At 42.9% G+C, this 15,273-nt stretch overlaps 1 protein-coding gene across 1 annotated transcript in view; it reads left to right on the forward strand.

Moving 5' to 3' along the window:
- Positions 1–15,028, forward strand: part of LOC121617266 (polypeptide N-acetylgalactosaminyltransferase 10-like) — a 93,011-nt gene extending 77,983 nt beyond the window's left edge. The window contains exons 9-12 of the mRNA XM_041952384.1: positions 4,009–4,230; positions 4,483–4,599; positions 7,879–8,028; positions 9,492–15,028. Coding sequence (XP_041808318.1) covers positions 4,009–4,230; positions 4,483–4,599; positions 7,879–8,028; positions 9,492–9,656 — 654 coding nt within the window. The 3' untranslated portion in view covers positions 9,657–15,028. The remainder of the gene's footprint in view (positions 1–4,008; positions 4,231–4,482; positions 4,600–7,878; positions 8,029–9,491) is intronic.
- The last annotated feature ends 245 nt before the right edge of the window (positions 15,029–15,273 follow it).

The following is a 15,273-nucleotide window of genomic DNA, read 5'->3' on the forward strand; positions in this document are numbered from 1 at the left end:
CCCCGCCCAGTCCTCCTCAAACATCACTCTGCAAAGCCCCGCGATTCATGCAAATTTTCTCTTTCAACTCGCTGGCAGACGGACATATTTGGCAAGTGACTGTCAGTGACCATAGTGGAGCATTTAGCAGCTAAAGAGCCAGAGATTTCCTGCAGGAGTTGGTAGAGACCAAAATCAGAGCTAAAAGAGAGTGAATATTGGACAGAAATTTGACTCTTAATTGTCATATCACTGTAGCAACTTAAAAGGTGTTCACAACTTGTTTCCGCTGTCCCCAAATAGCCAAAAAAAAAAAAAAAAAGCAATGTATTCATATGTTGTTACTTTAACTTTGCTCAATTTTGCTTAACTTTGTATTTCAACCAAACCAGAGCTGGTGATTCTTGGAACAGTAGAAAGACTAACAAAGACAGTTTTTGTGAGTTTTCAGGGGTATGTAATTTGTTCACTTTGTTCAGTTTCAGGTGCAAAAATTTTACGTTGTTATAGTTAAGTTATACAGACTGACGGGTAATTCATTCATCGGACAGTTTTGGTGATTCTCATCCTGCGTCATCAGTGCATCATCTGAACTTTCCAGGATGCTCCTTTCACCTTATCATGATACTATCACCGGTTTCCAATCAACCTGTTTACCTGTGGAATGTTGCTCCTGTCCCAACTTGTTTGAAACGTGTTGCTGCATCAGATTCAGAATAAGCAGATATTTACAAAAATCAATGAAGCTGATGAGGTCAAACACTAAATATGTTGTCTTTGTGCTGATTTCAGTTGAGTGTATGTCAGAGAAGATTAGCAAATAATCACTTTCTGTTTTATTTATGAGTGCTCTTCTAAGGGAAGGCCACAAAGTTTGGTTGGTGGAAGGTTTTAGTCATGGTCTGAAAATTCTTCGCCTGAGGTGAGAATTAAACCCAGGTCTTTTATTTCCTCACTGCTATTTCAGAATCAACTACTGTTGATTCTGTAGACATTTCTCACCAATGCAATCATTACATTGGAAGAAAAACCTTTTTCTCTCACTTAATTAATACCATAGTTCTATAACAATACACCACAAGAGCAGGCGAGTCCCTTCAGTTGGTGCAGATACCCTGAGTCCATCAGCACGGGGGGAGATAGAGCCACTGAACTCCACTTTACCTGGAGGGTGCGAGTTTTGCTGCAGGCGATGAGCTATGCTGCAGAGTGTGTATCTGTGTGTGTGTGTGTGTGTGTGTGTGTGTGGCTGGAGGCTTTTTTCCTCTACATCTGTACCTCCAAAGGCCAGAAGATTTGTATTTATACTTTCCCGAAAGGCTCGCTGAACCTGTATTCTCATTCATTTCACCATTCCTACCTCCGAGGCTGCCACCATCTGTATTCTCGCACATGCGTCCGTACCTCAGAGGCTGACAGGCTCTGTGTTTTTCACTCTTTTACACCTCACAGGCTTCGGTTGGATGGATTTCCCATGGCTTGGGTGTAAATCTTTTATGTTGGCAATTGTCTGAGCTTAAAGAGGCTGCTGAAGAAGCTGTCTGCCCTGCAGTCATCGTTGCTTACAGTTTCCATCAGTTACCTGCTTCGCTGTTTTTTATTCATTCTGAAATTAGATGCTTTCATTATGATTGAAAGAGCCAGTGGAAGCAAATGTCTGACACTTTCTGGTCTTTTGCACTCATTTTGGCCGACATGAAACCACCTGAAATTTTAGTTTTTTAAAGTTTTTGCTTTCTGGTGAAAAGAAAAAGGCATTTAAAGGTTAAATAAGAGGGAAAAATGCCAACACACAATCACCTCCAATGTCAGAAAACGGTTCTGGACAACTGCGCTCTAAGACCGCCGCTCTCTGTTTGCTTGTATCATGTATGTAGGCCACACTGGCAGGGAAATTATACTTTATAAAGGAAGCCCATGTCAACATATTTCTGTCTCAGACTCTTATTGTTGTTGTCTTTATCTTCAAGTTAAAATGATATGTCTCTTAGTCACATGTTTCACACACTGGACACTGTGCTTTGGTACTTAGCAGAGGAAGTGGACTTGTCAGACCTGCACTGTTGAAATAAAACAGACAGATGACCTCCTTCTTAATCCCCTTCATGCTCCAGGCTTCTATCATCATGACCATCAGCACTGCAGTGACATGATTGTGCTTCTCTTTCTAGTAGATATTTTTGTCTGTGTCATTATCAATATCCACAGTTAGAATATTGTTCAAATTTTAGCAAATCCTCAAACTTCCCCTTTTAAAGTTACACGAGTACAAACACATCCTGTATCTGCTTCTTCCAACACTTTATTGGGTCTATATGATGTTTACAGTGAGCGAAATATTTAAACCGTGTATGTACACATTTTGCAGTGCTGCTGGGAGACATCCAGTGTGTGTTGTTTGTGAAAAACAACAAGGATTTAGAATAAAGCTCCAGGTCTGAACACGTTTTCTGCCTCTGGGCATCGTCTTATGATATTCATTCAGTGGAAAATTCAAAAAGTCAAGTTCAGAATGCAGCTAACTTCTGCTCAGCGTTTCGTGAGATAGTGTAATAAGCTGCATCTGTTACAATTAACATGTCAGAGAGAAATAGAGGAAAGAGCAAGAGACAGAGAAATGTGATCTCTTGTGAAGCCACCCTGTGAATTAGCACATAATTGAGTTCAGTGTTGTTTCTGCTTTCATGACGAGAGACAACTTGCTTCTATTTTTTTTTTTTTTTTTCATCTCTCGCCTTTTGGGAGAGGATGACAGGTCCTGTGTGATGACTGGCCGCCTTTCTGCTGAGCGGCTTTGATCATTCTGCCATGTTAGATCAATCAGAACATCAAGGATGGCAGGATGTAGAGACGATGGCTTAGCTTGTGTTTCATTAAAGACTTGATGTCCAGAAGCACAAAGATCTGTTAACAAGCCAGTTGACTTGAATTCTTTCAAGTTAAAGTGCTTTTTACTGTCTGGCACAGCGGGAAGGGATTCAATTAGCATCAGCGATCATGTGCATTTACCAGGTGTCGGTCCGCGTGGGAGAAAGTCTGGTCAAATATTATCTGAGTTTACTAAGCTTAAAAACACTCGATGGGCACTGCATTGCACACGTTCGTCATGTTGGTGAATCCATTCGATTCCTCACAGCGTGAGCCAAACATGTTTTCTGCCTCATTTATAACGCACGTCAGTCAGCTTTTCCATTCTGCCCCGAACTCTCAACATTTTTGTTTGTTTTCAGCTGGAGCCATGGCATCGGAGGTCTCTGTGACTTCAGACTGTATCTCAGGCTCATAGTCGTCATTGTCATTAGACCTGCTTGGTTTTTTGCAAAATGCCTGTTAAGGTTTGGTCACGTCTGATCGCTGTTAGCCGTTACGGTGGTTAGACAGGCTGCACCTTTCAACTCGAGCGCGGGCTTTATCATGTTTCTCCATGTGTGTTGAATGTGTAAAAAGGCAGCTATTTGCTAACACATTCATCCATGTCATCTGTGATATCGGTCCCCGATTGGCCCAAAGAAAGAAAAATCTGTTCATTTAGGTTTAAATTGATTACATTACTGCACTGTATCGTGTATAGTTAATAACTTAATTGAAATTTTGCCAACATCTCCAGTTCAGCCCAATTTGTTTCCAGCCCAATGATGGTCTAGCAAATTGGGTTGTCTAATCAGGTGCAGGAAGCGTTCACACTGATCTCTTATCATTGGAGAAAGTTTGCAGACGGGAAACACTACAATCATCTGCGTTCTTCTTTTAAGACTGAACACCTTCATTGCTCTACATCCGTTGATGATGCCTCTAACTAAAGCAAATGCCTGCTGAGTCTTTCCACACCGATGAGCAAACTGAAATTAGTCCCTGATTTTGCTTTTTTCCTCTTTTCTATCACAACACAATAATGCAAAGTAACAAGAATGTTGTCACTGCTCTGATGTTTGCATTTTGTAGTTTTGTTGGTATGAAAAATTGAACTTTCTTAATTGTTTTCTGCAAGTCGTTGGATGTCAGCTAGAAACTTTTTCACTCTGATTTCAGAATCTGAAGCGCGTGGCGGAGGTGTGGATGGACGAATACGCCGAATACGTCTACCAGCGTCGGCCCGAGTACCGCCACCTGTCAGCAGGCGACATGACGGCCCAGAAGGAGCTGAGGAACCGCCTCAACTGCAAGAGCTTCAAGTGGTTCATGAGCGAGGTGGCCTGGGATCTGCCCAAACACTACCCGCCGGTGGAGCCCCCTGCTGCTGCGTGGGGAGAGGTACGGTCAGCTCTCACATTGGCTCATAATCACATCTGGAATTTGGTCTGATTTTGAGTGGAGGGAGCATCATCTCATGTGAATCACAAACTAATTAGCATGTTATTGCCTCCCAAAATAGACCAAACTGTGCATAATTACAAGCTTATGGTTTTACGAGGGACCCTCCAGTCACTGTTACAGACTTAAAATGAATGATGATCGTGTTTGCTGACCAACAGCTGAACGGTGGTTTTGGTGCTCGTGTTGTAGGTCCGTAATGTGGGCAGCGGCATGTGTATGGAGAGTAAACACTTTGTATCAGGGAGTCCCATCCGCCTGGAGAGCTGTGTGAAGGGGCGGGGCGAGGTGAGCTGGAGCCACGGACAGGTGAGCTGCAAAGACTAAAATAAGAAGAAACACCAACAAATTGCCTTATTTCAAACCCTGTAGACTTGAATTTCAGTTCTGGTGAAGATTCAGAAAAATAAAGTCAGGCATTACTGGGAGGAATTAATATTAACTAATGCAAAATACATAACTTTGACTCTACTACAACAGCCGAATTTTGGAAGAAAGTTAGCCAGAAATTACGTAATGCAAGTTAAGCACATTTAAACATATGATGCACTAATGAAACAGAAAGACACTAAAAATACATTTAATAAATGAATAAATACATGCAAACGAGTAATTGCAGTGTTCATATTTTGAACAGTTGACAAAAGCTGGATCTAGCAGATACACAATTATTGAATTTAAGTAGAATTTTAGGGATATTAGCATTATGTGCAGCAGTTAGGTGCTCTGCATAGAGGTCTTCATGGGTCCATTTGGTTCTTAGCCACTAAGAAGCGGCCCGGGTCCCGAGTTGGGCCGGGGGCACATTATATCAGTGTGATGCAGGTAGGGCCCTGTTCTGTTGCAGGAACACTGTCTGTGTGTCAGTGCTCCTACAACCTGATTAGATCCAGATGGACTCACTATCAGCTCAGATCATGTGATGTATTATCATCATCAGCACCGCAGCAGGAAAATACACTGTTAGAGGCAGACAAAGATTGTTGACTGTGTAGTAAAAAGAAAAAATGACATGTTGTTCCTTTTGACTGCAGCTGCTCGTTAATTGGTCGAGCATCATGCTGCCACCTGTGCTGGTGCTCTCTCTGTTCGGATACGCTCGGGTCGACCACATTTTGAATCTGGTCTAATTATCCTCAAGGGGTTTTTTTGTGTGTGCGTTTGTTTTTTCTCCAAAGAGGGTTTGATTGTATTCGGGTCCCTTTAGACTCATCTCTCTTTGATTTGAAAATGAATGTGAGCACATCTGGTAGGGGCAGCTTTTCCACAGGTCCCCATCATCTTTGCTCCGAAAAGGCTCTGGTTTTGTCCACCTGGTACATCTTGTGTTTTTTGGAGGAGCACTCTGAGTGCTCGAGTAATGAAAAAGGGTTTACAGGAGCAGACTTTCAGACCACTCAACCCCCCGTCCCAAGAGGAATCACGAGGTTTCACCCCTGTTGGTAGACTCTCTACTCAGGAAGTGTATTTGTTCTGCTAAACACAGATTAATGTCAAATAAACTTCCACACCACATAAACAGCACACACGCACACACTGTGCAGCGTCGTTATCTTTCCGTGGTTCTGAAGTGTGTGTTCTCACATGTCGCACTGAAGATCTTTAAGCCGAGCTCATAATACAACCTTAATGGATTGAATGTCCCCTTTTGTTTCCACAGCTGAAACACTACGCCTCGGAGCTTTGACAGTTTAATTGCTTTAATATTGAGATGCATTGTAGTTTAATCTGTGTCACAGTTGCAATCTGTAGTCGGCAAGAAATGGATTCACTGCAAATCACAGGAGGCCCTCTGGCAGCTGTCCTTGTCGGGCCTTTTTGATTCTGTACGAGATGAGTGGAGGAAGTCATGGAGAAAGTCTTTGTTCGCTGGGGGAGCGACAGCCACGTTACTGAAGATCACTCTTCGAACAGCTGCAATAATAAGAGAAAACAAAAATATCAGGAAGTCTTTTTTACTTGGCAAGTGTAATAAAAGCAAAAGGCTATGGCAAGAAGGTGCCATATGAGTCCCGACTGCCGAGTTCATCATGGTCATTTTTAATGCAGCTTTGAGGTCGACAGACAGTGACAAACAATTAGATAAAAAGGGGCCGATCATTAAGGACGTCATCAATCAAAGTGTCATGTCAGACTCCCGAGTGTGATGACTCATCACAATCTCACTGGGGTTTTTTTTTTAGATAAATCGATGATAATGATCAGTGAAGTTTGTGGAGCTGCTTCAGTCCTTCATGTTCACTGAAGATGTTATTGTGTGAGTACGGCACAGGCAGTGCAGGGAAGTGGTGCAGCCTGTTTCACTGTAGCACATATGGTGTTTGTGAGTTTTAGAATGTGCACACAGATGCTGCGCTTCAAACAAAAACATATATTCAGATGGCACAAATACAAACTTCACAATCCCTGATCTTAAAGGTGTCCTGTGGAGAAACCTTTAAAACCTGCTGTGTTTACATCCGTGTTTACTTCTTCCTCTTCGCCATCTTTGCTGGCGCACTGTGGCATTTCTTGGCATGTTGACCCCACTGGCAAAGTGTGAAACCATTAGCTTCCTGCCAATGTATGCGTCCTCATACGCATAGACAGCAGCAAACAAAACATATACCCACTCATAAAAAGCATTGCAATGCCTAAACGCCTTTTTCTTTTCGGTTCCTCTTCTGCGTTTGCTTAATAGTGACACATGGATTCATTCTTGACCTGGAAAAGCTTGATTAAACAATCCCGACAATAAGATCCACTTACTGCTTTTTCCTAACCTTTAACCATCTTCATCATTTAAGTTTGTGTAGTAAAACGAGGACTGCATTTTTGACTATGATCACTTCTGTATAGATTAGACTCTTTATTTACGCTGCGCCTGAATGTACCTGCGATGTACATCCTCAAATCTCTGACGTAACATTAACCTTGTTCGGCCTTTACGCAGCTGGTGAGGATATAAATGATGCGCCTGCTACGATGTTTTCAGCCACAGCTCAGATGCCACATTCCTTGCAAGATGTTTCACCTCGAAAATACTCCTGAACATGATTCTTTTAGCCGCTCGGTTTAATACATTAGACTTGTTATTATCCACAGAGGACACACTGGCCTCTGATCCACATGTGAGGGAGAAACCAACACTTAGATTTAATAGATTAATAATAATGGCGAGTATAACCAACACAATACACAGCCAATAATGGTGAGTGCAAAGGCCACAGCAACAGAGGAACCTTGACATTTTTGAAAGACAGCCTTGGAAAAGTGAAACTTTAATTATGTCCAGCCTGTAAAACTGAGTGCAGGAGTCAAAACCAGAGTCTGAAGGGAAGAAGTGAGATAAAATGCATGAAGAATTCTTGAAAGTGGGAAAGTACAAGGTTCTTTAGATGAAATCTTTTCACCTTCTTTGACATTTTACTTTGTATTACTTACTTTGTAATTGCACTAATAGGCCTAATGGGAACAGTTCTTAACAGGAACACACAAAGCTTCAGGGTTGATGCACCTTATCGCTGATTCATCTCTTCCTGTTGCTCTGTACCTTGTTTTTCCTGAATGGATGTCTGCGACTTCACAGCTGAGATTTGTTTCCTGCAGGTGTTCACATTCGGCTGGAGAGAGGACATCCGTGTGGGCGACCCCATGCACACTAAGAAAGTCTGCTTCGACGCCATCTCCCACAACAGCCCCGTCACCCTGTACGACTGTCACGGCATGAAGGGCAACCAGCTGTGGCGCTACAGAAAGGTACGGCAGAGGAAAGTGTAACCGGAAACACATTTACTCTATGTCTAACATGTTGTTCTCTCCACTCCTTCCTCGTTCTGCACAAAACAACAAATCTCCAAACATAATTGCTATAAAATAAATGACGTCACGGCTACTTAATCATTCTACAGAGTTTTGCACATTGTGACAGACTCCGGCCTGAAGCTGATGGATATTCATAGGACCTCATTATGTTGTTGTGCATTTAAGCTCAGTTATTATGAAAACATGCCATACAGGAGGACGCTTCTAGGATTTATTACAGTGTCACAAACAAGCTTGTTTGCTACAGTGAACACAGAAGGAAAAAGACAGCACGGCAGTGATACAGCAAAATGTATTAAGAAAATTAAATGCAAGCTGGAGGAGGACGCTTTAACATGACATGCATTTCTTGCTGCATGGTAAGAGAATACAGCATATCACACAGCCCTAGCTGCAGTCATAGTGCCTCAGAGGCAGCTATAACCTGCCAAATCTGGTAAAAATAGTATAAAAACGCTCATTTTACATATTTTTTTTTTGTAAATCTCAACATATTTTTTTGTATTTTCTTGCCTGAATTAGTAAGGATCAGATCCAAAAGCGATATCTAACCTGTCATGTCAGCCAGTCCACAGTCGTATCCTGAAGTATCCATAACAGGTGAATAAAGAGTTAACAAAAGTTAACGCAGTGGAACATCACTGCGATCATATTTAATGATGTATGTTTATCCACCACAACAAATCTTTTCAGTGTCTTATGAACTATTCATTTACAGTTTGTACACATGTACAAATCATTTGCAGGTATGAAACAGTTTGGAGATGTGTCTCCTGAACACATCTTGCGCTTGAAGGTTTATTCTTGAATTTAAGAAATAGTTGTTTGATTCAAAAAACTCAAAGCCTACTGGCTAGGTTTTCTCTACAGCTGTCAGCTGCATCAGGTGAAGAGTCTGACAGTGAAGAGTTCTTTAGAAATAATGAAATACTGCATTAATAAATATCAAACAAAGTGATAACTATATGTCACCTCAGTGCATACTTCATATTGAATAGGCAAATTGTGAAGAGTTTTAGACAAAAGGCTACATAAATGTACCCTTTGTCAGTGGTTCATTTTCTGTTATGGATGCTTCACAGGAGGGAGTTAAACATGTTGAAGGATAAATAAGCATTTAAAAAGTCCTCATATCTGCTAGTAAGTACATTTTAGTGTGTTATAAACATTTGGTAATTGTTTACACTGCCTATAAATGCTAAAGTGAGGTGCTATCCTTAAATTTAGTGAATGTCATTGAATGCATCACCAACATGATTTCAGCGGTCCCTGCAGGCAGTTGTGGCACCACAAGGTGAAACTGTGATGGATTGAAAAGTAATTTTCAGCTCGGATGTGAAATTTTATTTCATCCATTCTGACAATCCTTCCTGTCTCTCCCTCCCTCCGTCCTCCAGGACAAGAGTCTGTATCACCCCGTCAGTAACAGCTGTGTCGACTGCAGCCCGACAGAGCGGCGGGTCTTCATGAACACGTGCGACCCCTCCTCCCCCAGCCAGCAGTGGCTGTTCGAGAGAACCAACGCCACCGTGCTGGAGCACTTCAACCAGGGCACCAACTGAGGCCCTGCGGCGCCCACAAAAACTCCTGAGGCACGCAGACGTGGATCTGCTGCCGCTGCTGCTGATGCTGTGAGATGGCGTTTTACATTTACTGCGGTTCCCCGTTTACCTGCCGCTGAGGCGACAGCTGTTTCTCTTTGGGGTGCTCAGAGTGAGGCAGGATGGGATACCGCGGGGGAAGCTGGTTAAACACATCAGTTAGAGGAAAGACTGAGTTGAGCTGTGATGGATGGGTGTGTGTTTAAAAGTGACTTTGTGTGTGAGATGTATTTATTCTGTCACAGCGTCGCTGTGGCAGTGGGTCTGTCTCACTTCCTGATTTTGCTGTTGATTGGTTATCTGACATTCCTCCCGCCTCTCGTTTCTAATTTCTTTAGTCTGTTTAGTCAGTTTCTCTGCGTTTATTTATTGCCTTTCTTTCCCTCGCCGTTCCCTCTATTCCCCCTCTCCTTCATCCACCTTTATCCTCTGTCTCCATCTCTTTCCCCCTCCTGTCTCTCCTCCTCTGCCTCTGCCTGCACGTCCGTCTCTATCTGCCTGCATGACTGCGTCTTTGCCCACCTTCTCCATTCTCTCTCTCAAATCCCCTTATGTCTCTCCAGCACTGACAACCTCCCTGGGGGGGGCTCCTGCTGAGCCAAAGTCATCCTGACACCTGGGTGAAGCCAGGCAGAACCACTCTGAAAATCACCTGGTGAATTGATTCTCCTTTACAACCCTCATCCACCCTCTGTTCCCTCCCTCATCTTGTCCCCCTGCCCCCCCGAGTCCTCCACAGCTTGGTCACTCTGCCACGTTCTTTTACTGCTCAGACCCGAGCGCTGTCTAACTCCAGGGTTTGTGTGGGCCAACTCTTGCTGGTTAAGGGCTTGTTTGTTGTTATGGTGGTGGTAGCGCGGTGTTGCTGGTGGAGGCAAGAGCTGCTGTCACACCTCTTAGAGTCCCCCCCCCCGCTTTTGCTGCGTCCGCCTCCGCCAATCAGTCGCCGGAACGGCCTCGTCGCACACGGCCGAGCACGGGGTCGCGTCCTGGCGCAAAGCAGCAGGCAGGAGCGCGAGCCGACGCCTGACTGACTTCCCGCCTGCGTGGCTGGATGACTGGCTATGTGACTGGCAGGCCAGCTGATTCACCGCAGGGCCGCCTGATTGGCCGGCTGCCGAGCTGACACATCACTTTAGCGTACAGTGTGAGCAGGAAGGAGACGAATGGGGGAATTACTCCGGATGGGCTCGCTGAGGTAGCTCTGGGATTGAGACAAATGTGTGGGCTTCAGATGCATAAAGCACTTGTGTAATGATAAACTTGAATGAAATCTTAGTGCCTTGTTGGAAGAGGACTAGATGTAGGTGTGTGTGTGTGTGTGTGTGTGTGTGTGCGGTCCTGCATGTCCATATCAGCGTAGGGGACGATTCGCTCAATTCAGGAAGTGACTTTTCTTGAAGCCCGAGACTCTCCTGACTCTCATGTGGACCTGAACGTGAATTGACCTCGGCTCTGGAGCAGGACATCGAAGGCACCGCCGGTTTCGTGACTCTCGTTCGGCTTTCTAAATAAACACTGATGTAACTGCTGGCTGTGAATAGAGCTAAAGAGACTTTTTTTCCACCATATTTTCCTGCCTTGAAAAGTTCACTGTCGCCCTAAGAAGACCTCTGTTCCATTTGAATCATCACATGATGCTGTTGTGTTGTTTTTCCCACCTGTTCAATCCAAAGTACTTTTATGGGAAAGGACATTGTTGCTGTTTACCTCCATTGTTTGTTTTAATTCCTGCTCGGCGTGATGTTCTGGGATGTTCTGGTCTGTCGCCTGCGCTATGCCCTAATCCGATTATGTGAAGCAGAGCAATGTACAGTTGTGCCAGTTTAATCAGTACTTCCAGGTTTGGTGCTCTGTTCGATTTAACGGTCAGATAAACTGAAACAAAAAGTCAGATCCTCAACAAACATACCTTGGTCAAGGTACTTGCAAGTCACGAACCAGGCTAGCTCCATCATATTAGTTTGTAAAGTTTACGTCTGTTGTTGTTACAGTGAATCTGGACTGAAGCTGCAGATTTTTATCATTAAACTCCATTATCATTATAATACAAATATAATCTGCTGGTTCACCCAGGAGCAATTCTTTGGACATTTAGAAACTTTTGTTGCCTCAGTGTAACACAACAGTGACGTTTGAGTTAAAAGCTTGATCTGGATTCATGTAATGAATGAATGAATGAATTATACCATTAGACATAAATAAAAACCAAGGATTCTGTTTAAGTCGGCTATCAAAGAGGAGGAAATAGACATTTGTTCTGGTGTATGCATGTGCAAAATCACATACAAAAATGTCTGTAGTCTGGAAAAGGTGCCGGCCGAAGCTACAGCTCGTAGTGCCAAACCTTTTAACAGTGCACCACGTTACCCCTCGACAGGGAACTGCTAACAACAACAGCATGTCAGCAGGACGTCACCTTCAGGCCGAAAGCCGAAACCTGACAATAAAAGACTTTTTGTGGACTTGGAAACGGCCTCAGCTGCTGTTGTATTCTGGAGCCGTAAAGTCATGATATTCCTCATATTTCAGGCTTGTGTTCAAATTTTCAATTAAAACTTCCGTCTCCCCTCTGGAGCAGGTGAAAAACCTAAAGGCAAGATGTGTGAAACTACGTGTCTCTAATCTGTCTCACATTTCAGTCTGAAAATCAGTTTGTTGACCGGCACTCCTCATAGAAGAGCACCAGGTTTTAACTGTAGTTCAGGGTTCGTCTGTGTCTGTTTCCCCCTGACCTTCTCACTACACGCCTGGACAACTCGTACATTGTCGGATTGTTAAGAGCTGAGTGGGAATTGCTGCTTCAGACCACTGAGTCACTGCTGTAGCCAAGTTTCCACCACAGACCCTAACAGGACCAAACGAAACAACCATCTGACCTTTCTACAGCTCGATCCAGTTACCGTTCCCACATTTCTCCTTTTCTTTGACAGTGTTTTAAATGAAGTTCTGTGCGGATCAGCGGTGCGATCTGGGCCGTCGAATCATGTGACGTTATTGTGAATGACTGTTTGATACAGACGCTGTACTTGTGGACAGAGTTGTGCAGAGAACTGGATACACGAGGCAACATTCTGGGCTTCTTGTTCTCCTTTGCCCTCGTCAGAGCAGTTTGATAACATGTGGTTTGCCCTGAGCTGGCCGAGCCCATCTCACAGTGCAGCGCAGCCACAGCGCCTCGTAGAATAATGAGAAATAAACAAGAAATCCTGCCGGCTAAGCTCGATGAAAAGGAAGCTGGATTCTCACAGATATCAAGGCAGTGATTGTAAACAGGACACTTTGCCACAGTTTGGTTTTATCTAGAGTTATATTCACTTTAGCTATTATTTTCCCATTACAGTGAACATGCAGAAAGGTGCACTAATTGATTCATTTTATATTAATTAATGGCAGATGAATCTTTGTTGTTGGAAAAGCTTTTTCTGTTAGAGGTGGAAAGACTAAATTTGCTGTCGAAACTGTCCAGACGTGGCTACACATGACAAAATGAGATCATATATTCATCATGCATGAGCTGATTTTCTTCTAAGAATCCAACAAAATCACATGAATAAGTTTAGCTTTGATTTGGCATGTTCAATATCAGATTTCAGATCAGCATTTGGTATAACTCCTTGTTTTTGAGATACGGCCATTTCTGAATCATACTACATTTAGTCGTGAGTCACGAGGTTACTCATTTTATTATTTTTCACACTAGTGGAAATACAGGTTTCCATGAGCCCCTCGACTGTCGACTAAGGAAAGTGCATTAATAAAAACCTGTGTTTATTTGTAGTTCGTTCAGCCAGCTCTTGTAAAAGAAATTCTAAAACTCGACTGTGGACACTGAGTTAACAGTAAATCAAAAGGCCACATGTAACGTGAAAGAGGAGGCTCACAGTGATAAACCAACAGAAAACCATCACCAAACTCCTCAGCAGAGCGTTCTGGTTTCTTTAAGCTCACAGTTTGAATTTTACAGCACATTTACTGTAAAGATCGGTCTCAGCGCTCCCATCAGCCTTGTTCCCAGCAGCAGCAGCAGCAGCAGCAGCAGCAGCAGCAGCAGCAGCAGGAAGCTGTTTTCACCAAAAAACATCCGATAAAGTCACTGAACGCTACCGGCCCAGCACCAAAGAGCAGGCGTGCAAACCCAGTGAGTAGCTGCTGGAAACAGGAACATTCAGCAGATCAAAAAAATGATTTTCTTAGCGGGTGGTAGAGAGCCAAACAGAGCTTAAAGGAGTGTTGGACACAAACACAATTTCAAATTGAATTTAACATTGTTATTGTTAGCGACAGTAACTTTTTACAGTCTGTGTCCGACAGTCTTCTGCCCTCAAGTGGCCAAAAAAATATCAATTTAAGCATGAGTTCACTAAGTAGTGTAGAAGTCCCGGTTCACAACAAACATTGTAGGCTTTCTGACAATATGGCCGCCTCAGGCCGACTTCTTTTCCACAGCTCTCAGTCCCTCTGGCTGGTGTTCAGGCTGACTTTAGGTGAGCCTCAGTTTAAACTGACAGGAGCAGATGATGGTCGTAAACTGTTCTGTGGGACGGATCCAGATCCGGATCTAAAGCAAACCAGATGACGTCAAAGTGTTTACGGCCAAAAGAGACTCAATCAGTACTCACTGCAGAGATGGAACTTAAATGATCTCTGGAGAAAATGGTCACAAGTGTTGCCCAAGATGTTGCTAACTGTGTCCCATTCAGTCAAGTTTCTTAATTGAATAAGCTTGTGAAACTTTTTTTTTTTTGCACCTCTCCATTGCACATGTAAACTGTTTTTGTTACATCAAAATGTAACTTGGGTCGAGTTAAGTTTACATTTGCTTTATTCCAGCTTTTATCCACTGTGGTAAAATATTAAAACCTCTTATTACCGTGTATCCCCTCCTTGATAATATGTAACAGCGTAAACTAGTAAACACGTTTCCTCTCGTATTCACGATACTTTTCCACACTTTATAGGGTAAGGCTTTTGGAAGTGTGCTGGCTTTTTTGTCGTAACATGAAAACGCTTTTTTTTTTTTTCACCCCATGTTGTTGTGGTCAGACTAAAATTTGTTGAGCAACGTAAAGAAATCTCATTTTATAAAGAGCAAAGGTTTTTAATGTCCACGGCCAGCGTCGGCCAGTCACACACTGTCGTGTACGTGTGTGTGAATTTTGATGTGTAGGGAAGTGTAAATTTTGTATCGCATAAAAAATATCCAATATTTTTTTCTACTGACATCGCAACTGTTAAAAGTGTATTTAGATATTTAACAAACTGTACAATTAAACTGGAATTGTATGATATTTTTGCTGAAATTGTAAAATAAAAAGGTTTCTATATTTGGATGAAAACTGTCTGTGCTGATGAATTTGATACGAACTTTAGGAATTCAATATGCCGCCATGTTGGAAGAGCAACATCTAACAAAAGCGTCTCCTCCTCCTCCTCCTCTCTCATGCAGAACTATTTCAAATGTGATCGAGCTGGTATTTATTTCCTGTTTTTTATCTAAAATTAGCCATAAAATTACAGTTCTGGATTGTCAGTCATTTCCTTTCTAAGTACTCGTCTCGGCTGAATGAATGTTGCC

The sequence above is a fragment of the Chelmon rostratus genome, chromosome 14 (genome assembly GCF_017976325.1).
Source record: "Chelmon rostratus isolate fCheRos1 chromosome 14, fCheRos1.pri, whole genome shotgun sequence".
NCBI classification, from domain to species: Eukaryota; Metazoa; Chordata; class Actinopteri; order Chaetodontiformes; family Chaetodontidae; genus Chelmon; species Chelmon rostratus.